The 21,944-nt window shown below is 50.3% G+C and overlaps 10 protein-coding genes across 10 annotated transcripts; 6 read left to right on the forward strand and 4 right to left on the reverse strand.

Annotated features, from left to right (window-relative positions):
- Nucleotides 1–349: 349 nt before the first annotated feature.
- Nucleotides 350–2,339, forward strand: MGYG_01920 (hypothetical protein; the record flags this gene model as incomplete). Its single annotated transcript, XM_003177810.1, has 2 exons — nt 350–1,231; nt 1,296–2,339. 2 exons carry the CDS (start codon nt 350–352, stop codon nt 2,337–2,339), a joined length of 1,926 nt encoding a protein of 641 aa, XP_003177858.1.
- Nucleotides 2,340–2,865: 526 nt separating this feature from the next.
- MGYG_01921 (ubiquitin carboxyl-terminal hydrolase 14) lies at nt 2,866–5,526 on the reverse strand (the record flags this gene model as incomplete). Its single annotated transcript, XM_003177811.1, has 6 exons — nt 2,866–3,013; nt 3,081–4,773; nt 4,830–5,103; nt 5,164–5,304; nt 5,365–5,432; nt 5,499–5,526. 6 exons carry the CDS (start codon nt 5,524–5,526, stop codon nt 2,866–2,868), a joined length of 2,352 nt encoding a protein of 783 aa, XP_003177859.1.
- Nucleotides 5,527–5,818: 292 nt separating this feature from the next.
- Nucleotides 5,819–7,047, forward strand: MGYG_01922 (21S rRNA (uridine(2791)-2'-O)-methyltransferase MRM2; the record flags this gene model as incomplete). Its single annotated transcript, XM_003177812.1, has 7 exons — nt 5,819–5,992; nt 6,045–6,095; nt 6,156–6,182; nt 6,237–6,589; nt 6,651–6,699; nt 6,760–6,921; nt 6,985–7,047. The coding sequence occupies 7 exons, from the start codon at nt 5,819–5,821 to the stop codon at nt 7,045–7,047; spliced, it is 879 nt and encodes a 292-aa protein (XP_003177860.1).
- A 58-nt stretch (nt 7,048–7,105) lies between these two features.
- On the reverse strand, nt 7,106–9,607 carry MGYG_01923 (E1-like protein-activating enzyme Gsa7p/Apg7p; the record flags this gene model as incomplete). The annotated part of the gene is made up of 7 exons (XM_003177813.1): nt 7,106–7,192; nt 7,250–7,618; nt 7,684–8,151; nt 8,208–8,352; nt 8,414–9,156; nt 9,246–9,354; nt 9,417–9,607. 7 exons carry the CDS (start codon nt 9,605–9,607, stop codon nt 7,106–7,108), a joined length of 2,112 nt encoding a protein of 703 aa, XP_003177861.1.
- A 1,006-nt stretch (nt 9,608–10,613) lies between these two features.
- MGYG_08953 (hypothetical protein) lies at nt 10,614–12,038 on the forward strand (the record flags this gene model as incomplete). Its single annotated transcript, XM_003177814.1, has 7 exons — nt 10,614–10,635; nt 10,692–11,019; nt 11,083–11,444; nt 11,513–11,645; nt 11,699–11,786; nt 11,874–11,924; nt 11,976–12,038. 7 exons carry the CDS (start codon nt 10,614–10,616, stop codon nt 12,036–12,038), a joined length of 1,047 nt encoding a protein of 348 aa, XP_003177862.1.
- Nucleotides 12,039–12,552: 514 nt separating this feature from the next.
- Nucleotides 12,553–14,318, forward strand: MGYG_08954 (imidazole glycerol phosphate synthase hisHF; the record flags this gene model as incomplete). The annotated part of the gene is made up of 3 exons (XM_003177815.1): nt 12,553–12,675; nt 12,740–14,167; nt 14,238–14,318. The coding sequence occupies 3 exons, from the start codon at nt 12,553–12,555 to the stop codon at nt 14,316–14,318; spliced, it is 1,632 nt and encodes a 543-aa protein (XP_003177863.1).
- Nucleotides 14,319–14,531: 213 nt separating this feature from the next.
- MGYG_01925 (DNA polymerase epsilon subunit B) lies at nt 14,532–16,816 on the reverse strand (the record flags this gene model as incomplete). The annotated part of the gene is made up of 2 exons (XM_003177816.1): nt 14,532–16,722; nt 16,785–16,816. 2 exons carry the CDS (start codon nt 16,814–16,816, stop codon nt 14,532–14,534), a joined length of 2,223 nt encoding a protein of 740 aa, XP_003177864.1.
- Nucleotides 16,817–17,133: 317 nt separating this feature from the next.
- Nucleotides 17,134–18,694, forward strand: MGYG_01926 (tetratricopeptide repeat domain-containing protein; the record flags this gene model as incomplete). The annotated part of the gene is made up of 2 exons (XM_003177817.1): nt 17,134–18,318; nt 18,419–18,694. 2 exons carry the CDS (start codon nt 17,134–17,136, stop codon nt 18,692–18,694), a joined length of 1,461 nt encoding a protein of 486 aa, XP_003177865.1.
- A 137-nt stretch (nt 18,695–18,831) lies between these two features.
- On the reverse strand, nt 18,832–19,467 carry MGYG_01927 (yippee family protein; the record flags this gene model as incomplete). The annotated part of the gene is made up of 2 exons (XM_003177818.1): nt 18,832–19,348; nt 19,430–19,467. The coding sequence occupies 2 exons, from the start codon at nt 19,465–19,467 to the stop codon at nt 18,832–18,834; spliced, it is 555 nt and encodes a 184-aa protein (XP_003177866.1).
- Nucleotides 19,468–19,982: 515 nt separating this feature from the next.
- Nucleotides 19,983–21,780, forward strand: MGYG_01928 (disulfide-isomerase; the record flags this gene model as incomplete). Its single annotated transcript, XM_003177819.1, has 4 exons — nt 19,983–20,359; nt 20,460–20,838; nt 20,909–21,348; nt 21,405–21,780. 4 exons carry the CDS (start codon nt 19,983–19,985, stop codon nt 21,778–21,780), a joined length of 1,572 nt encoding a protein of 523 aa, XP_003177867.1.
- Between the last annotated feature and the right edge of the window lie 164 nt (nt 21,781–21,944).

The following is a 21,944-nucleotide window of genomic DNA, read 5'->3' on the forward strand; positions in this document are numbered from 1 at the left end:
TGTAGTTCCCTTTTTTCCGCGGTCTCGGCTTATCGTCAAAGAGCGAGCCTGCTATCGCCTCCGCTCGCTTACCCCCTACTAGTCGGACGCTGCATATACGACCCCTGGATTAGTTTACAATCGGCGCTGGGGCTCAAATTATGTCACGGCATGCCTTAATTAATCCTACCTGCGGGCTTTGGTTCGAGTCGAAGGAAGGCGAGAAAGAGTAACAAGGGCGAAATATCAACAGCAACCACAATAACAAGTCATCCCGGCGTACAATTCTTCATGCGCCCCTGAGGCCTCCTCCTGCTCGGACAGGCTATCCCATCCCTACGCAAAGTACAGCACAGCACTGCCCAGGACGATGGCCTCTACCATAACCTCCGCGGTGACGACGGCTTCTGCGACTGTGACGGTGTCGTCGCCAACGTCGCCCGCGTCGGAGTCGTCCTCGGCCGCTGAATCAGAGGTCTACCGGCCTACCCACCCCATTGCGCACCTCCAGGGCCCCTTCGAAGAGTCCATCCTCGAGTCCATCCACGGCTTCAACCAGCGCGTCCTCTCCCCGCCGGACGCTGTTACCCGGCGCAAGCAGCTCCTCCAGAACCCCAAGTACCAGCGGTCATGTTCCGGCAAGTGGCAGCAGCGCGCCGGCGAGAGATACCACCCGCTCTGGAAGATCATGGCCCAGGTCTCCTTTGGCATTCACCTGCTGGCCACCGGCTCGGCCAGGTCGGAGCTCGAGTCCGTCCAGATCCTGCGAGTCCACGTCGCGGAGATCGATGGCTTCGTGCGCCGCACCATGGAGGACTACCAGCTCGCCCACGAAGACCTCACCGCGCGGTTCGATCTGCTCGCCGTGCCCCTGGCCAACCTGGACGTGCTCGACTCAATGCTCGGCGACGAGTCCTTCAAGCTCTTCCTCATCGACTGCATCGGCAAGATAAACCATGTCGTCCGCCGCTCGGAGATTGCTCTGCAGGACTCCCTCAAGGATCTCAGAAAGGCCGCAATTGCCGTGCGCACCGTCAAGGACTACCTGAACATCATCCCCCAGCACCAGCACACCTGGTCGCCGTCCTTTGGCGGTGTCTACGCCGACATGTTCCAGCGTGTCGGCCTCTGGCTTACCAGTCTGTCCAACCTCCAGGCCCAGGGCGTTCGCCTAGTCGAGTTCCTCGTCAATCTCTCCTCTTCCATATCCCGGCTGCGACTGAGGATTGGCCTCAACCAAGCTGGCAGTGCGGTTTGTCTACCTAGTTCCTTTTGCACTTCCCTCCCGATTTTATACATACTAACAACTCCTATAGCGTTCTTTTACCCTCACGCCGAACATGTTTCCTCCACCACGGGCCGCTGTCTCCATGGAGAATCTGCATCAGTCCCACCAGCGAACCTCCTACGTCGACAAGCCTCTTCCGGACATACGGCAGAGAAACCGCTCGATCCTCTCTCTCAAGCGCTTTGGCGCGAAGTTACAGCACCGATTCTCCTCCGTCAGCAACCAGCAACAGCACTCCTCCCCGACACCCTCCAGGACAAACTACTCTACTACCACTGGCTCCCCCAGGCCGCACTCTCCCGTCCGAGCTCCCTCTTCTCTAGCTACATTCCCCTCTCCATCTACAATCAGCATACACACCACCACCCCCGACATACCAGAGCTACCAGAACTCGTTGGCTCCCATCCTTTGCAGCATCCCAACATCCCCGAACTAGCGGGATCCCCCCTCATACATTCAAATATCCCCGAACTGCCTGGCTCGCCCCCGATCAAGTCGCAGCTGCTAAAGTCGGTTGAACTCGGCTCATCTCTGGGCGAAATCCCGCGCGACAGCATCGACTCGGGCGCCCGCACCTTTGCATACGAAAATGTCGTCTCTCTCCCTGAATTCGAACGTGGCGCTCCTCTATCTTACATCGAGAAACACTTTCCTGAACTCGCCCTGTCAGACATCCCCATCCACCAATGGCCCACCCAATCCTTCAAACCTCGCCAGCGGCCCCTGACGCCAGCCCAGCTCCCGCGCCGAGAAACTACAGCTAAACTAAAGCCTTTCCTGCGCGGTCTCTTCTCAAAGTCCTCGTGCGTGCAGCCCACAGTCTCCGAGTCAAACTCAATAGATGATTGCTCGGAAAAGTCGCCCGTATCCACTCCCAGCGATCCTTCGCCCATCCAGAGGGCCAAGCACGAACCGCCGAATACCATCTCTATACGCACACTGACCAATAGCGAACCCCGGCTGCCGCTTCCTTCATCAATTTATAATCGAGATACCCTCAACAGCTGCGACACTCCTTCGCGCTCGCCTTCTACCGCTTCCAGAGCTACCGTCCTCACCACGGACGGATAGCCGTTTACAGCCTCAGCCGGCACATGTATATACACAATACACACACGCACACACCCGCCGTTTTATACATATATACACCTCCTTATGTGACACGTTTATATTATACATACTTCTTTTAGCGCCCATACCGCAGGTCCTTACATATGCTTCATATACATTATTTTACCCCTTCCTCATATCTTTGCAGCGTTCTTTTCTTTTTTTCTTCTTCTAGCAAGGGGTGAAACCAGGCATCGTGAGCTGAGCATCTTCAGGAGATAAATACTAATACAATTGATCACCATGTACCAGATGCAAAGTGCAAAGTTTGTTTGTATTCGGTCTCAATCTAGTACGGAGTAATGCATGTAACAAATCGACTAACATATATGCGCTCTATTCTCCCAGCGTCCATTGCAAGGATTTTCCTCGTACTGTGTGCCATTCTCGATTCAAGCCCCTGGTAACGTATGTAACCCCCATCATGCCAATTGCCACCAACTAATCATGCACCGCGACCCAACCATCCCCCCCGCAAATGCAAGAATTACACACGACGGAATATGTAAATATATGCAAACTGTTTCATCTCCTCGACGTCGCCAGCTTCAGCAACAACTTTCTCGTCGTTGAAGAGAATCCACTTCGGTTCCTTCTCCGACGGTACCTGCTTGCGGATAAAAGCAACGTAGTGACTAGGTTTTCGCGTTAGCAAAGTTGGAAAAAAAAATACGGGAGTGTAGGATTATGGCTTTTTCTTACCCTGCATGAACTGACGTGCCCTTGTGGCAGACGATGGATTGCAGGTCGAACAAGGCTGGCTTCTCGCTCGATCCTGGGATGCTGCCTGATGGGCCCGAGCTGCTTGCGGCTGCCGTAGGATTCGGCTCGACAGCTTCGTCGGGATGGCTAAAGACCCAGTCCAATGCTCTCGTCACGTCCCAGTCTGTGGCCCCAAGCGCCTTCTCAGCCCTATCTCGCTCGATACCCATGTCGGCTAGTTGGCTGATCTTCTCGTCTCCGTCGGAAGGTTTCTGGGCACCGGAAGATGAGCCCGCGCCAGCAGCCATGGGCTGGTCGATGTCTGGGTCATCCATGTGAGCGAGTATCCAGTTCAAAGCTGCCTCCTGATCCGAGTTGCCAGTATTGAACAGTCCCTTCTTCACCCTATTCTCGGGGAAGCCCATACCGCATAGCGCAGCAAATGCATCCGAGTTAGGCACGAATTCAGGAGCAGAATTTTCGGGTTCGTCTTCCAGAACCTCTTCATTTTCCTGTTTACCCTTGGAAAGGTACTGCGTCAGGTCTAGTGGCTCGTTGCCAACCACCACTGGGATGTCTAACTTCATGGGCACATAGTTCACGACCTCCCATCGCCGTGCATTGACAACCAAATTCTGCGGGAGTGTCTTGAACAGCGACTGTTTCGAGAATTGTTTGTTACCGCAGCTTGAACAAGTCAATTCAACATTCTCCATTCTTGTGAACAGGTCAATGCAATCTTGAAGAGGGACCGTTTCCCACATCTGATCCGTTCCAGGACCTGGCATGAAATGATTGAGCCGGATTGCCGGAACCTCGACAGAGATGTTGTCCTGCTCGTCGACCTTGTATCGTACCTTTTTGCACGATGTACATTGCAATCGCTGTTCCACGGCGAATCTGAATGATTCAACTGGGTTTGGATTGGCACCAGAGTGTGGGGATACACTGATGATCTTAAATAGATGCAAGAGCAGTTCAAATGCGTCCTGTTGGCGCATAGTTGAGAATTCAGGGTGGCCTCGGCCAATCAAGTGCTTGAACATAGATGGTGAGAGTCCGCGTTGGTAGACAACATCAGAGGCACTACCAGCTGCAGCAGGGTCTGGTACAGAATAACGTCCGGAGAGGAGGCCATCGGCAATTTTTCTTAGTTGAGTCTCAAGGTCCTCCGCTGGAACAGAGGAAGATGGAGGCTCCTCATTGGGTTTGAAATAGCGATCCTTGAATTCAGGCAATGCAAACAAGCATTGCAGGACGCTGGCCATGTAACAGCTGTTTCCGAGGTTTTTAAGCCCAGTAAGCTCCGGCCCAAAGACTGGGTTCAACACCTGCCCATCATTGGATGTCATTGAGAAGTCCCATTTCAGGTTCTGCTCAATCTGGAGCTCGGTTAAGCTTTTCTCAGTTTTCTCTTGCTCTGCAATATTGATTCCCCAGTGGGACAGGTGTTGTGCTAGCTCCGGGTCCGTCCTCTCTTCATTGCAGGTATAGCAGTAGATATCTGCAGAACCCTCGGGAGTAATGGATCGAAGTTTGACCGCCACGCCATGTGATTTCTCATTTGAATGAGCAAGGGCGTGGGAGTTACCGCCCACACCGCCAAACTGTGCTCGTCCACAGCCAACAGTGCCACACTCCAGGCAGAGCCAGAGGTTTTCCTGGAGGTCACACCCGTAGCATTTGGACGGTTCTATAGCAATTGTTAGACACAGCTCGATATAGTAAATAAATATCTCCAGTTCATACCTCTGATTCTGATGCCCTGGTTGGAACCCTGTTGTAGACCTGTGGTATGTTCGCAGGGAACGAGTTCCTGTTCCCATGCCTTGACCTCTTCCTTCCGGGAGAAAGTAGGAGCTTTCATCAGTTTGTCAATAACTTCGGCTGCTTTAGGTGGGCAATCTTCCACTTTGTCAACACCGCATTCAAGGCAAACAACCTTTGTGGCTACGTCGTACTGATCGTCCTCAGAGCTTGCTTCAATAGCAAGCTTCGACATCTTAACCGGTGGCTCGGCACGCTTTGCAAATATCATTAGCTTAACTCTCGCATTACTAGAGTATCATAGTGATATTCCTACCTCCACCTGCTTTCTGGTTCTCTTGATATTCAGTGCCAACGGGTGGCCATGACGGCGGCTGTGTAGAGCGGCATGCTGCCTCTCTCCGGCACAACCTCCATTAAAGCAATGAAGACAGACATTTAGTCCTGTATCATTATCCTAATGGCACTCCCGTCAGTTCAACGCCCATAAAATATCGTGCTATTCGTGGCAGCTTACTATTGAGTCGAAACACAGGGTACAGTCTTCTCGGTAAACAGACTGGTTTACAGTAGGTGGCTTGAGGTCTGGAGTTGAGGCAGCTATTAGCTTCTGAATCTTAATACCCTAAAGTCCGCTAAAGAGGCACTTACCAGCCGAAGGTAAGTGTACGCACGCCATCTCGAATCAACTGCGTGTGATGCTGGTAGTTGGAGGTAGTTGGAAGTGTTGACGTCGAAGGGCGGGCAGCTGCCTAGAGGAAGGTCTGTTTATCATGTTTGACTTAGATAAGATAGGTACGCAACAGCACCCCACGTCTAGCCGCCTTAGTCAGCTTGCTTTTAGCCGCTCGCTGAGCTAATCAAAGTTAAAGCTTCTTTGACTTTTGCCGAGCTTCGGGAAGCAAAAAGCGAGAGAGACAAAAGTGACTTCGAGGAGCCGTTCAAGCTCGATATTATCACTGTGTTGCAAGATGCTCAAGCCAGCTCTACAGAATAGGGGTCTCCCTAGCTGTGGCTCTTTTGTGAAAGTGTTTTTTAGGTCGATCTCCTCGAAACAATGGCAGTCCAGGCAGGGAAAGGATACCTACACCAAGGAAGCTGGCATGCAGGGACTGAAAAGTCGAGCTGCCTTTAAGCTATTACAGGTACGGACACTCCGCTTATAGGCCAATGGTCATATTCTAACGTTTAAACTAGATCAACGATAGATACAGGCTGTTTAAAAGTGGCCAAACAGTGGTTGACCTTGTGAGATTACCCGGATAAGTCAAAGGAACAATGCTCGCGTGCTAATGAATATACAAAAAGGGGTATGCACCAGGTTCTTGGTCACAGGTTTGTCAATCAATTGAGAATCTTCTGTGAATTATTAAACTAACGGATGAGTAGGTTGCCTTCAACCTCACGAAGCCCCGAGGACGAGTCGTCGGTGTCGACATTATCCCCGCCCAACCCCCAAGAGGAGTTTCCACGATTCAGGGAAATTTCCTCTCTCCAAGAGTACAGGAATATGTCAAGGACTTTGTTCGGGATCCAAACCGCGGTCGGCCACGATCGCAGTTACCGACGTCCAGCGAGCAGGAAGAATCCTCACCGTTTACAAAGCCAGATACGGAGACCGATGGGGGCTACATAGATCTGGAAAGGAGCTCTAGCGCCCATATCAATAAAGAGGGAGATGAGGTTGCCCAACCTCCAAATAAAGCCAAAGTAGGGTCGGTTGATGTGGTTCTAAGTGATATGTGAGTTCCCTCGACATTACCCGGAAAGCTAAGAAAAGTTTCCTGGTTAACACCTCAATAGGTTGATGAACACAAGTGGCACCAAGTCCCGCGATCACTTGGGCAGCATGGTACGTATGGGGTATGTCAACTACATATATAACATCCGGTGTTAATAAATTATTGAACAGGAATTATGCAAGGCGGCACTTGATTTTGCTTCCAACGTTTTAAAACAAGGCGGTCACTTCGTGTGCAAATATTATCAGGGGCCCGGGGAAAAGGAGTTTGAAAATGAATTGAAACGGCTATTCTACAGAGTGTATCGTGAGAAGCCTGATTCTTCCCGCAGTGTAGGTCTTTCATATCAACCAGTATTCCCCTGCCTGTTAAGAGTTGCTAATGATTATGCTCAGGAATCCAAAGAAGCCTACTTCATTGGTATACGAAGAAGAAGCGAAAGGCCTCAAGAAGATTAAGGCATCCAAATGAGGCTCAACATTCAGCATAGAGCCATAACACCGACTCTTGAAGTTTTTAAATCTCGACTAATTCGTCATCATCGGCATCGTCCGAGTCAGAAAATCCCATGCCCTCAGCAACTGCATCCGCCAGACGCTGGACCTACGTTGGTTAGCTTTGATGAATATACTTGGAGTAAAAACGGCTTTTTTGGCATACCTCTTTAAGGCCGCTTACTTCCTCGATATATGATTTCTCATTCATGGCTCTCTTAACAAAGTCCCAGCCATCTTGCATGTACAGGTCAATAATCCGACCGGAGCAGGCACTGCAACAAGAATAATCTTTGCCGGTGACAATGACATTGTTGAACCTGGAAAGATACCCCCGGATTTGATGAGGCACTATACCGAGCGGGTGAGGGTTTTCAGTGCTGTCTTCGTCCAACGAGGTAGTTGCTGGAGCGTCAGCGCCTTGTGGGTGCTGAACAATTGAGACAAAGAGCTCTACCAAAAGAGCGGATGCAATTGCGGCAATACCCGGTCGTGTGACAGTGCACTGCTGATCCAAAGTCTGCGCTTTCGTGGACTGTGTAAGTTGAGTGTTAGCATTAATTCTCAACAGGGCAAGCAGCGGATGACAATGAATCTCACATTGCCCGGTGCAACAACATCGTTGCAAAAGTAGCATCCGAGCCCATTTGCTGACCCTGCTGTCGCCAAAGAACCATGACGCATCACTACGAAAGTGTCAAATCCCAGAGCAGCATTTAAAACTATTTTTCCAGCTGCTTTGCCTAGCAACGTTGGAAGCCATCGGGACTCCCGAGTGTCCATCAATAAAAATATGGCATCGTGCTCCTCAACAAGCTTCTTAAGCAACTCAAATTCTGCTTTTGCTTTATCTTCGTCTACCACGGGATGTCCTGCCATTGGCACAGAGAGAACATGTCCAGTCGAGTCAACACCGGGGTATATTTCTTTTAGAGCCTCAGCAGCGCGAAGAGCCTTCTTTGCGCCTCCTCCAAGACAATCGTTGAAGTTGAACAGAGGTTGTCTGACCGGATTCGAGAAAGAAACAGACCCGTTATCGACGAATGTGACCTTGTTCACACCCCAGCCCTGGAACTTAGAGTTAGCGGTTATACTGTCAGTCTTTACAATGCACCCATACGTACGAGCAAGTTTCTTGCAACATAGCTTCCAAGAGTCCCTGCACCTAGCAACAGGCATTTTGTTTTCTTGATGTCATCCAGGTTAAGGTTAGGACTTATCCTCCACTTCATTAACTTGAGGTTCAAATCTACGGATTGGTCGGCCAGTCTGTGTTAAAAGAAGAAGTGAGCGTTGTTCAAACGGATGATGTTCTTGCCAAAAAACGAACCTTTGAGGATCCATGTATTCTTTGAGGTCAACTATTCGGCCCGCGAGCTTTCCTGCTGAATTCCGCTCCCATCCTGTGATCTTGGGCAACATTGATTGGGCATCACTTCCTTCCGTGTTGGTACTTGTTTGAGAGTTGTCGGTCTCCAATGTCATTATCAAAGTCCTTCCTTGATCTCGCCTTGAATGCAGGTCTCGGTATCGCATGATTTGGACTTTATTCAGCTTCCATCTTTTCTGGACAAGAACCAGAAGGTTTCTCAACACCCAGCTTGGCGCATCATCATAGTTGGAAGGGTCGGCAAAACAGACATAACAATCTTCCTCCTTGGAGTTATTGAAGAACCCTTCTTCATACCCAGAAAGTGGTGAGATTTGCCATTCATACGGCCCCTTTAGTGGCTTCTCGTCGGGATTTGTCCATACTTTTTTGGCAAGGAAAAAGCCGTGTTGACGAGCATCAACGCCGTACCGCCATGTCTGTACAGCGTCCACCAAATTCACAGTCTCAGGCCCAGTCAACTGCCGTGATGCATTACTGGAAGGTTTCTGGCCAGTGGAGTCCACCTCTTCCTTATTGATGGAGCTTGCTGCTGGTGCCCATGGCGGACTTGAATGTATGGCTGGGAAAGCAAACCAGTAAGAAAATTTGTATTTCTTGAGATCCGCAAATGAAAGAACTGTGAAAGATGCAAGCAGTGAAGGGCACGAGTATATGGTCCCATCGTTAATAGCTTCCCATATCTTCGGCCGAAGTTTGATCATCAGCAAACCCGACAAGCCGAAAATCAACGAGGACAATAAACGATAAAAGGATGAAAGTCAACACCTACAGTCTTTCCTGCTAGCTGTAATATCGCTGGCTTATCTGCATTTCGGTATTCCTCCATCGTGTTCACATTCTTAATCATACCCTCCGCTCGATAGTAGCCCGCCGGGACACTGATGATGTCATTTGTGAGCTGCGATGTAGATCCTAGCAATATATTGAACCAGACACTTACTCATCTTTGAGCAAAGCATTCCCCAATATTTGCATGCGACAGGACTCTTCAGGGCGGTCAGACGGTTTTATTTCATACAAGCCCAAGACCTTGCGCGCAGAGTCATCGAGTTTGTCATGGTCAACCTTGAGTGAGGCCAGGGACGAATAGAAGGGCAACTCTATGTCGGAGATGAAGGGCGTGTACTGCATCCTGGCTGGAGGTGGAAGCTACAGCAAGGCTATTATAGTAGTGGTACCAACGAACTGTTTGATTCATGCATACGCAACAGCAGCAACAGCCTGTAGCAGAGAGGGAGATGTATTTGGATGTTTATATATTCCCGCTTTGGCGCCAGGCGGGAGACTGCCTTTGGCTGATCTAGATTAGGTAAGCCAGCCAGCGGGGGTAAACACCTGACTTAGTCAGCAGACCTTCTTCCCGCTGTTTTTGGCTGACTCGTGGCCGCTTTTACGCTCTCCTGACCTTTTTCATCGTCGGTCGTTGTTGTTTGCGTATTGGATGTGATATCAACTCGAGTGGTGATGTTGTTTATTTACCCAAAGAGATATACGGATTAGACGGGAGCGTCGTGGCCAGGATAACTGTTAGACGGGGAGATGTCTGAAGAGAATGTGGAGTACTCCGTAGTGCTGCTCTGGTTTCACGAACGCCGTAAACAACGTCTCAGAAGATCATTCACAGCTATCTGCAAATCCACTGCAGGCGCCACCTGTAACAGTCTAACATTGGCTATCTTCATCCAGCTAACCACTGCTATGTGGGAATTACATGTATGGAAATCAGTCGTGCCAACACCCTTCCTATGACATGTGCGTTGGCATGTTTATTGGACTCACTAGCTAGTTAGCTAGCTGGGAAGTTAGGCAGTAAACCATGTACGCCAATGTTCAGAAAAGATATTTAAACATAGTATTCGGTATCATTTCGCCATAGCTCTCCCTATTCTGTTTTCTCTTAGTAGTTCCGTTGTTATTGACCTGGGGTTAATTATTGGGACGACACCCACCCGAAACCTGCATGTTTATGTGTTATTTTTCAAGAGGAAAGTTTAGCTACTTGCCGGGGCGCACACAATTCACCTCACGCACACGAAGCGGTGCGATATCAATCATATTCTTGGAGTTCCTCCTGACTGCGTGTATTATCTATATATAATAAGCCCTTGGGCAGAAACAAGGAGCGTGTCAGGGAGATATGTTGGTTGGCATATGCGGAGGTAGATACATCGGTACATCGGAGTGCCTGAGAACGTCTACTGACAACAGAATATAGGCATATGTGCCGGGAAGAAGTCCGTAGCCAATTTTCTGGTAAAGAATCACGGCTTCCAGCAGATCAGTGTCGCCCCAGGAAGCCATCAGACCATAGTCGAGGAAGAATTTGAACAGCTCTCCCTCACCAGCTCGCCAAACCCATCAGCCCAAACTTTCCAGACCATTGACGAGTTAATCGACTTCGTGACCCCAAGATGGCGGGAACTATGGGTGACCACGGATATACCAGATGATACAGCGTTAGAGCGCCTGCTTTTGCGTCCTTTCTTTTTGCTAATCAGCGTTGATGCTCCGATTACCTTGCGCTGGCGTCGGTTCACTGATAGGTTGGTTTGACGCTTTATATTCCACTACTGTGGGACAAGAAATGGCTGATTACAGGTGAATAGATGCTGGAGAAAACAGCTAGAACCTCCAGACCTGGAAAAGTTCGTTTTGATAAGCGACCATAGCCAGTATGACCCTAAAATCGGGGTTTCATATCTGTTAGACCGCGCCCATGTCCGGCTATTCAATACGTCTTCGTCATTGCATGCGCTGCATGCTGCCTTGGACTCTCTGGATTTGCTTAATGTTCAACGATTACGGCCTGCTTGGGATCAGTATTTTATGCAGTTAGCGTCACTGGCAGCACAGCGAAGCAATTGCATGAAGCGGCGGGTCGGCTGCGTTGTCGTCAAAGACAACAGAGTCATGTCTACAGGATACAACGGGACTCCACGGAACGTGAAGAACTGTAACGAAGGCGGATGTATGTCTTGGTACCACCTTTTCCTTTATCAAACCTTTGAGCTGTACACTGATGATATTAATTCACAGGCCCTCGCTGCAACCTAGGGCAAGCCGGCGGTACGGTTCTCTCAACATGTCTCTGCATCCATGCTGAGGAGAATGCTTTGCTTGAGGCCGGCAGACAAAGAATTGGAGAGGGATCAATTCTTTACTGTGACACGTCGGTCTTCCCTTATACCCCACTGATTCTGCTCTTTCACTAACATCCAGCAGCTGTCCATGTCTGACCTGCAGTGTCAAGATAGCCCAGGTTGGCATCTCAGAAGTTGTATACTCCCAAGGATATCACATGGACAGCGACGTGAGTACCCCGTCTTTTGTGCAACTTAAATTTCTCGGCTGTTTCGGGGTGGTCAGAATGTCTAATAGATGTCTAACTTTGGTGCAGTCGGCAGCCGTATTGAAGGAGGCAGGAGTAAAACTTCGCCAGTTCTCGCCTGTAAGTTGTTTCTCCCGTCTAGACGAGGCCTCCTTACTGACATCTGGGTAGCCATGTAACCGCCTGATCGACCTCAAAGGTCTAGATATAAAGATCCCAAAGTCTGGACACTAGAAGAGGGGGGAAAGAGTTGACCAAACCTCCAGACATGGATTCATGACGGCTGGTGCCCTGATACGTCGCTACTAGCCTGTTATCTCCTTCGTATCCAACACCCCACCAAAGTTTTTCGACCAAGACGGATATCCAGCCAGCCACGAAGCTTAACCAGCATGCAGCTGCCTCTTTTCTTATACTTTGATTTCCATTTCGTTCTGCTTATCCTTGAAGCGAGCATCCAAGGGGGATAAATTACATTATTATATATGGTAATGATTGCATATTTAGAATGAATTGTTCCTTATCTTCGCAGAGAGCGGGGTTAACTAGAACCTAAAGTGCAGAAGCCTTATTTCAACCTTTAAAATAGCTTACTTAGCTGTAGTTGGTGAGCTAAATATTAGTGACTCCTCGCTAATATAACAAAAAAAGTCGGCTTCTGAGTCACGATATATAGGGGCCACATAATTGCTGAGGGAAGAGCTTGTATTCAATTCTTTCTTTTTGTACATTGTGGTAGGCTGTCAAAATGCCTACCGTTCATCTCCTAGACTACGTCGCCGGCAATATTCGGTCGCTTGTCAATGCATTGAATAAGCTTGATTGCCAGGTAGAATGGATAAAGACACCAGAAGATGTCAAGAAAGCTGACGTATGTGTACTGTGCGATTCCAATTCTGCTCCCGGCCTATTGCTAATTTGCGGTGAATGTATAGATCCTGATTTTACCTGGTGTTGGTCATTTCGGCCATTGTATGAGCCAGCTTGCAAGTGGCGGGTTCCTCGAACCTATCAAGGAGCATATCAACTCTGGAAAGCCGTTCATGGGGATATGTGTTGGCCTTCAGGCTTTGTTTGAAACATCCGAAGAAGCTCCCGATGTCAAAGGATTAGGATTGATTCCCATCTCGCTAAAGAAATTTGATTCTTCTAACAAGAGCGTTCCACACATTGGCTGGAATTCAGCCATCTACAGTGAGAACAAAAGTTACTATGGTCTAAACCCTCGCAGCAAATATTACTATGTTCACTCATATGCTGCTCCTGTTGATACCACTGCCATTCAAGCTCACGGATGGAAGATCGCCACAGGCAAGTACCAGGATGAAACTTTTATCGGAGCTTTGGGTAAAGGAAACGTGTTTGCAACCCAGTTTCACCCAGAAAAGAGTGGACAAGCTGGGTTAAAAGTTCTTGATGCATTTTTAAAGGGCAAGGAGTTAGAAGAGTTGCCTGCATCTGATCTTACTTCTGCCCGGGACGGGCTCACGAGGAGAATTATTGCCTGTCTCGATGTCCGGACCAACGATGATGGTGATTTGGTAGTTACAAAGGGTGACCAGTACGATGTAAGGGAAAAGTCTGGAGCCGAGGGGAAAGGACAAGTGAGAAATCTAGGAAAGCCCGTCGACATGGCGAAGAAATATTATCAGGAGGGTGCGGATGAAGTGACATTCCTCAACATCACATCGTACAGAAACTGTCCCCTAGCGGATGTGCCGATGCTGGAAGTTCTACGTCAAACATCAGAGACTGTCTTTGTACCCCTTACAATTGGTGGCGGTATTAGGGACACTACAGACACTGATGGAACCGTTGTCTCTGCACTTGATGTTGCAAAGATGTACTTCAAATCTGGTGCTGACAAAGTTAGCATTGGGTCGGATGCAGTGATTGCCGCAGAAGAATACTACGCCTCTGGAAAGAAGCTAACTGGGAAGACTGCTATTGAAACAATCTCAAACGCCTATGGCAAGCAAGCTGTTGTTATTAGCGTTGACCCTCGGCGTATATATGTGTCGTCCCCAGAGGATACCACTCACCACACTTTCGAGACAAAGTTCCCCAACGAACAAGGGCAGAAATACTGCTGGTTCCAATGTACCATTAAAGGAGGCCGAGAAGGAAGAGACTTTGATGTTAAACAGCTGATTGAAGCAGTCGAAGCGATGGGGGCTGGAGAGATACTGTTGAACTGCATCGATAAAGATGGAACTAACAGTGGATTTGACCTTGAATTGATCAATGATGTCAAAGCGTTTACCACGATTCCTGTGATAGCTTCTAGTGGAGCCGGAAACCCTGGACATTTTGCGGAGGTTTTTGAAAAGACAACTACCGACGCTGCCTTGGGAGCTGGGATGGTAAGAAAATCGATACATCTGGGTATTCTCTTTTTTATCTGGACATTTAAGCTAACATCTTTTTAAATAGTTCCACCGGGGCACTTATACCGTATCGGACGTGAAGAACCATCTCCGCGACGGTGGCTTTTTGATACGGGAGGTAGAGTGAGGTAAAGGAAGCTTCTTGACGTTGTCAATTGAATCAAGACAACGCCTGGTATACATTTTTCATGAGTTACTAGGGTTAATATATCTTCCTCTCCACTAGTTATAAGGTCCCCAAACTATAACTGGATCATCAAATCTATTCAAATCGTACTATTTTAGCTGGTCCTGCGTCAATCATTAATTTGGAAGCTATATGTAAGATGCTTGCTCAATACTAGAGAACTTCTTCCTTTATAGACCCCTTTTTCGTGGTCATGTTAAATTCTATCCATCTTGCGACGTCATTACTACCCTCAACAACGAAACGACCGGGGTTCATGGCATGGCACCCCTCATAAGTGACAGTGAATGGATCTGCCTCCGGATCTGCCATGACGAGAGCGGTAGGGAGAGGATATAAATGGAGTGCAGACGCATAGTCCCAAAGAATTGGGCGTACGGCGGGAGAAAACGGGCTGAGATATCCTTGATCAAGGATTGATTTGACTAGTCGTCGAGCCGCAACTAAACTTGCGTCTACTTCGTCTTGCTGGTCCTCATTTGATTCCATAGGGCTGTCCTCTTCGAGGTCTGTAACCGTGGTAGCCTGGCTAAAGGCTCCGGCATCTCCCTGACCACTAGATGATTTCTTTGCCTTATCATCCTTCAGAATAACTGCATTCCGCCGTAGCCTGCCAGAAATGTCGTCTCTGAATATGACCATTTCGGAAACACTTGGTTCGTCAACAGTCAGCTTCGTAGGATTAGAAGTCCAGACAGCCGATTCATCTATCTGCCGGGAGGAGACGGAATGGTCCTGACTATAAGCTGTTTGAAAGACCCGACGGACTCGAGATCTAAACAGCTCAGGAACTATGGGTCTGGGTACGCATGCGGTAGCTCCAGGAGAGAACGAAGAAGCCCACGGGTCATTTTCTCCGGGAACAAAGACAAAAGTAGATTTTCGCAAGAGATTCGGAAATTGCGTCAACACTGAGGCAAGGCTGTCGAAGAATTCTTTATATTCAATGCTTCCACAATTTCCAGCTCCAATCGCCGCGTCATGGACGAAATTGCCTATTAGAATAAATGCTGGGGGTAGTGCGTCGTCTGAGGCTGCATCATACTGGCCGAGAACCAATGAAAGGGCCTGAAGCGTCTTTGGATTGTCCAAATTCACTTCCCCCATGATAACAACTCGCTGTGCTTCTGATGACTGGCGGGATATGGAACCAGGATGCATAAACTCAGGCTGATTTGAGTCCCCGACAGCACTCATTGGGTCAGCAGAAGAGTCCGTTGGTGGCAAGGTATTCCAGCCACGGCTTTGGTTGTCAACACCCAAAGAAACCTCCCTTCTTTCGCACGGTGGCCCCCCAACCGATACTGCAATGAACTTGCCGCCAATTGCTCCTGCACCGCGGGCCACAGTATCTTCGTCTTCGTCCTCATAGACGCCATCGACAAGAAGGATCATTCCCGGTACAAACCAGGCACCGTTTGCCGGAATCCCTTTGGCATGTTCCATGTCTATGGCCACGGTCCCTGAAGGATCAGAAAGATTATACCCTCCACTTGGTGAAATGGTGAGTAAACCAAGGAGTAAGTGGTTTGTGTGTCCCCTACCCTGTAAGCTTGTAATTGATGTGATCTTATATGGTTGATTCGAGGAGGTAGCTGCATTGGATTCACTGAAGGATGTGGGTAATGTTGAAGTTTGAAACGTTTCGTTCCGTAGTAATCGCTGGTGAACCCGATAATAGCGATCCCTGAACAGACTGACTCTATTGCGGGCAGGAGGAAGCAGGGATGCAGATTCATATGGCGGTTCAAAGTGTTTCTTGTTGGGGTTATATGTTAGGCGTTGTTGTTCAAATGCGTTGACCACTTTGACCCGTTTCCTTGCGCGGTCATTAGAGGCATCCTCTGGAGGCTCAGCAGGCTCTGGGGCATCAGGCCCAGCCTCTCGGGTTTCTGAAACGGAGTTATCAGCTTCCTGAGCGTGGGAATCAATGACACTGTGCTCTCGCTTCTTTTGGGGTATGGGTGCGTCCGTAGATTTTCTTGCGGCCTTTTTATCGTGTTGGACCCGCCCTCCGACCATGTACGTTTCCAATTCAGCCAAAATGGTCTTCAACGACAGCTTTGCGCAATCTTCCACTATCGACCCACCCCCTGACTGCTTCCATAACTTGGCTACTTCATCCAGAACCAGGTCTGCGAGCCCTTCCTGGCGCCATCTTGAGCCGCAGGACTTTCCGATGAAGGTTGCAAGGGCCTGTAGTGTAGTCGAGGTGAAGGCTAGATTGTGTTTCTTTGAAAGTGTCCGGAAAGCAAGTGGTCTAATGGTATTAGGAGGGATAACGACGGGAAGTACGGAGGGCTCATGGACGGTCCTGGGGGCGTTTTGTTCATTGATACCTGAGCTTTAACATGAGCGTTAGCACAATCCAACAACCAGAGTGGAGTGAAACTGAAAGAGTCTTACCGAATAGGTACTGATGCCTGGAGGTTGACCATGAGTGATACACAGAATATACCTTTCTTTTCTGAATATAAATTTAGACCCTCTGCCTCTGCTGTGTTCCTGAAGCGAAGTCAATGGCTTGAAATGTTCAACTGACCAAAAGCTTGACGCGTCGATTTCCACTTAACGCGTCGCCTATTTTTAGCTGACAAGCGCGCGTGAGTCTAAAAGCTTCAACTTCTACTTTTTCTTCCGTAACTACAACACAAAAGATAAGAAGACAACGACGTATGAAAAGAGACAGGACCAGCAGATTAGCTTCAGATTTACAGACTACAGCTACCAGTGGAATTCGGTAACCGCTATTGCGATGGGTGACGAGATCCCGACCAAGCCTGAGACGGGCTATGAAGGCACCACGGCTGAAGTTGAAGCTGCAGCAGGAGCAGGCGCAGGAGCAGGAGCTGACCAGAAGAAGGGCGAGCTAGCTCAACTGGTCAAGCTGGCGACAGCAAACGAAGCAGCTAAAGACTATGGCAAAGCCGTAGACCTCTATTCCCAAGCAGCTGGGCTTCAGGCTGAGATAAACGGCGACATGGCACCTGAGAACGCCGATATCCTGTACTCCTACGGGAAGTGTCTGTACCATGTTGGTGTGAGCAAGAGTGACGTGTTGGGTGCGAAGATGCCCCAGACTGCCACCGAGCCTGCTGGAGGATCGAGCAGTAAGCCTGGAAAGAAGTCGGGGTCTGGGGAGGGGGCGGAGGAGCTATCGTCAAGCATTATCAAGGATGCAATTGCCAAACAGGCCGAGACTGGTGAGTCTGCAGGACCATCAAGCAGTCGAGGCAAGGCTGGAGCAACACCGCTTTTCCAGTTTATCGGGGATGAGAACCTGGAAGCATCTGATGACGACGATGAAGATGAGGATGGAGAGGGTGAAGGTGAAGGTGACGAGGAAGGGAAGGGAGACGGGGAAGAAGAGGAAGACGACGACTTTGCGAATGCGTTTGAGATACTTGACCTGAGCCGTGTGCTGTATGAACGACAGCGGAGTGAGCTAGAGCAGGACAAGGAGAAGAATGAGGAGAAGCTACGGCGGGTCAAGGAACGGCTGGCAGACACATATGACTTGCAGGCAGAGATATCACTAGAAGGAGAGAGGTTCCCGGACGCAGCTACAGATCTCCAGTCATCATTACGGATCAAGGAAGAGCTATATTCAGCGGAAGACCCTATAATTGCAGAGTGCTACTATAAACTGTCACTTGCGATGGAGTTCTCATCGGTGATGAAGAAAGATGGAGAAGGAGAAGAGGGAGAAGAGGAAAAAGGGAAAGCGAGCGAGAGCAGCAGCGAAGAGCCGCAGTATGACGCAGCAGCGCGAGAGCAGGCAGCTGTATACATGGAGAAGGCAATCAAGAGCTGCAAGGGCAGGATTGCAAAGGAGGAAGCCCGGATTGAGAGCATTGGCAGCAATGACGGGGAGGCCGTGGCCAAGATCAAGCGGAATATCGAGGACGTCAGGGACATCGTGCTGGACATGGAGCAGCGGGTAAGTTTATTAAACAACCCCCCCAAAAAAAAGACAGATAAAACAACAACAAACTGCAAGAACCCAAAAATGTGAGGAGTACGATGCTAACTGGCACCAGCTTGTCGATCTCCGCCGCCCACCGGTGGCCATCCCCAATGCGGAACGGACCAAGGAAGAACAGGCCGCCGCTCAGGCCATCAAGCTGGAGGAACTTACGAAGGTGGCTAACGACCTGACGGGCCTGGTGAAGAAGAAGAAGCCAGCAGCACCGGCACCAGCACCGGCGGTGTCGTCCACGGCTGAGCGGCAACCCGAGGGCAAAGGGAAGAGACCACTGGAGTCCGCCGAAGAGGAGATGAACCCCAAGAAAGTAAAAGGCGAGGAGAGCAGCTAAGGTATGCCTCAAACGAAGGTGGGAAAAGGGGGGGGGGGGAAATGCACCAGCCTGTATGTTATGAGGAAATTAATAGAGAGCGACAACCAGCCATAACTATGATAATGAATGTCCAACGCAACCCATCTCTGAGTAGGTCATGACTTGTGTTTCCGTCTCTGCCGGCGCTTTGCAGCCAGCGAGGGCGTCCAGACGCCGGCGAAGAGGTCCTCGCACTCGTCCTCGTCCTGGCTATCAAACTCGACCTCTTCTTTCTTCCCGCTGCCACCAGCAACAGCGGCGGCGGCAGCAGCAGCAACGTGAGAGAAGTCTACCGGCCCGTCTCGCGAGAGACTGACCCGCTTGCTCTCGACGATGAACTTGCCGACCTTGTACTTCTGGCTCTCCTCCTCGGCGGCGAGGTACTTCCAGCCCAGCACGGTGTGGCAGAAGCGACAGGCGATGTCGCTGACCGTGTGCGAGCCGGTGACGAGCTGCCTGGGCACCGCGCGATGGGCGACGGTGTTTGCCAGCACGCTGAGGGCGGGATGCGGCGCCTTGGGGTCGGCAATGAGATACGCCCGTCCATGGCGGCCGGTGAAGCCTTTGCTGATGACCTGCGAGGCGAGGCAGATGCTGGCCGCGCAGTTGGTGCACCGCAGCGTCGACTCTTGCCTGCCTTCATATTAGCCGCTGGCTCGTCATATACATATCTGTATCTAGAAGCAGAAGTAGAAGTAAAGACAGGGGTCCTACTCGTCGCCCTGCAGGTAGCTGGGGAACCTCGCCGCCATCTCTGTGTATCTGTATCTGTATCTGTATCTGATATATCTGATATATCTGCTGTCTGCTGTCTGCTGTGTCTGTATCCGTACGGAGTGAATAACACGCATGAGAAGCCTCGCTACAGGCTGAAGCCCGAAAGCAATAGATTCACATCTGGCCCGTCCCTGAGCCACTCGCAGCACCGCCTTTTGCGGCCTCCAAGGAATAAGTAAACATGCCTAGCAGGTAACTCCCGACCATCCATGCACTGTCCTACGGCGTACGATGCAATAGAGAGTAACAGTTAACTAAGCAACTAAGCAGCCGCTGAGCGAGCGTAAAGAACAGCCTGTCCTCAAGCTAAAAGCAGCGAGTCGCCCGCCCCCAGCCCGCCGGCTGCAAGTATATAAGTAGATGTTGGAGCATCCTCGCCATCCTCGCCTTCCTCCCTCTCTCGTCTTCTTCGAGTCGCCTTCATCTTCATCTCCCCGACCTTCTTGACTCTTCCAGCTGAAGCACAGCGTCAATTGATATACAGAACAGCATGCCGGGCGTCCGCAGCCTCCTCCTCGCCCTCGCCGGCGCCTCGCTCGCTCCAGCCGTGCTCGCCGCAGACGCCTCGACCGACAAGTCGGACGTCCACGCCCTCAAGGCAGACACCTTCAAGGACTTCATCAAGACCCATGAGCTCGTCCTCGCTGAGTTCTACGCTCCATGGTGCGGCCACTGCAAGGCCCTCGCTCCCGAGTACGAGGTTGCGGCCACCGAGCTCAAGAGCAAGGACATCGCCCTCGTCAAGGTCGACTGCACCGAGGAGGCCGATCTCTGCCAGGAATATGGTGTCGAGGGATACCCTACGCTCAAGGTCTTCCGTGGCCTTGACTCGGTCAAGCCCTATAGCGGTGCCCGCAAGTCCCCTGCGTGAGTACCTAGTCTCGATAGATCTAGATGTTGGATCTATATCTAGATGCATACATACGCACATGCAAAGATATGGGCATTGGCTGACAGGCATTGATAGCATCACCTCGTACATGATCAAGCAGAGCCTTCCATCAGTCTCGGTGGTAACGGCAGACAACTTCGAGGAGGTCAAGTCCCTGGACAAGGTTGTCGTCATGGCCTTCATTAGCGAGGATGACAAGGAGACCAACGCTACCTTCACCTCCCTCGCTGACGCCATGCGAGACGATGTCCTCTTCGCCGGCACCAGCAGCGCTGAACTGGCCAAGAAGGAAGGTGTCTCGCTCCCTGCCATCGTCCTCTACAAGGAATTCGATGAACGCAAGGACATCTACGATGGCAAGCTCGAGTCTGACGCCATCAAGGCTTTCATCAAGTCCGCTAGCACACCCCTCGTTGGCGAGGTTGGCCCAGAGACCTACTCCGGATACATGTCGGTAAGTTCTCATCACGTCCCTCTGCTGCCAATTGCCAGATTGCTAACCACGAACAAATCAATAATAACAGGCTGGCATCCCTCTTGCATACATCTTCGCAGACACCGCTGAGGAGCGTGAGAAGTACAACACTGAGTTCAAGGACCTCGCCAAAAAGCTAAAGGGCAAGATCAACTTCGCTACCATTGACTCCAAGGCCTTTGGTGCTCACGCTGCCAACCTCAACCTCGTCCCTGAGAAGTTCCCTGCCTTTGCCATCCAGGACACCGTTTCCAACAAGAAGTACCCCTTCGACCAGGAGAAGAAGCTCACCAAGGAGGATATCACCAAGTTCGTTGAGGGCGTCATCTCCGGCGAGATCGCTCCTAGCGTCAAGTCCGAGCCCATCCCAGAGTCCAACGACGGCCCCGTCTCCGTCATCGTCGCCCACACCTACGAGGAGATCGTCATGAACAAGGATAAGGATGTCCTCGTTGAGTTCTACGCTCCATGGTGCGGACACTGCAAGGCGTAAGTTCACCCACATCCCCCTATACTTAGTCTCAATTGACTAACAAAATGTACAGTCTCGCTCCCAAGTACGACCAGCTCGGTGGCCTGTACAAGGACAACAAGGACTTCGACTCCAAGGTTACCATTGCCAAGGTCGATGCCACCGCCAACGACATCCCAGATGAGATCCAGGGCTTCCCTACCATCAAGCTCTTCCCAGCCGGTGCCAAGGACAAGCCAATCGAGTACACTGGCTCCCGTACCATCGAGGACCTTGCCAACTTCGTCCGTGACAACGGAAAGCACAAGGTTGACGCCTACGATGAGAAGAAGATCGAGAAGGACGGCAGCGACGTCACCGGCAAGCCAAAGGATGCCGAAGCCACCGCTAAGCCAGAGGAGACTGCCGAGACCAAGGAGGAGGCCTCCAAGGAGCACGAAGAGTTGTAATTCTTTTTCTTCCCTCCTTCGCCAGCATGCTTTGAAAAATTCTAATGTAAACTTATGAATCTTACGTTTACTCCCTCCCCGCCGGGTTGGTTTCCATCTACCCATTGCAACCAGCTCACAATGGACGTCCTTTTTTTCTTCTGAACTTGCCTCTTACCTGTCCG

Source organism: Nannizzia gypsea, genomic scaffold (assembly GCF_000150975.2).
Source record: "Nannizzia gypsea CBS 118893 supercont1.1 genomic scaffold, whole genome shotgun sequence".
NCBI classification, from domain to species: domain Eukaryota; kingdom Fungi; phylum Ascomycota; class Eurotiomycetes; order Onygenales; family Arthrodermataceae; genus Nannizzia; species Nannizzia gypsea.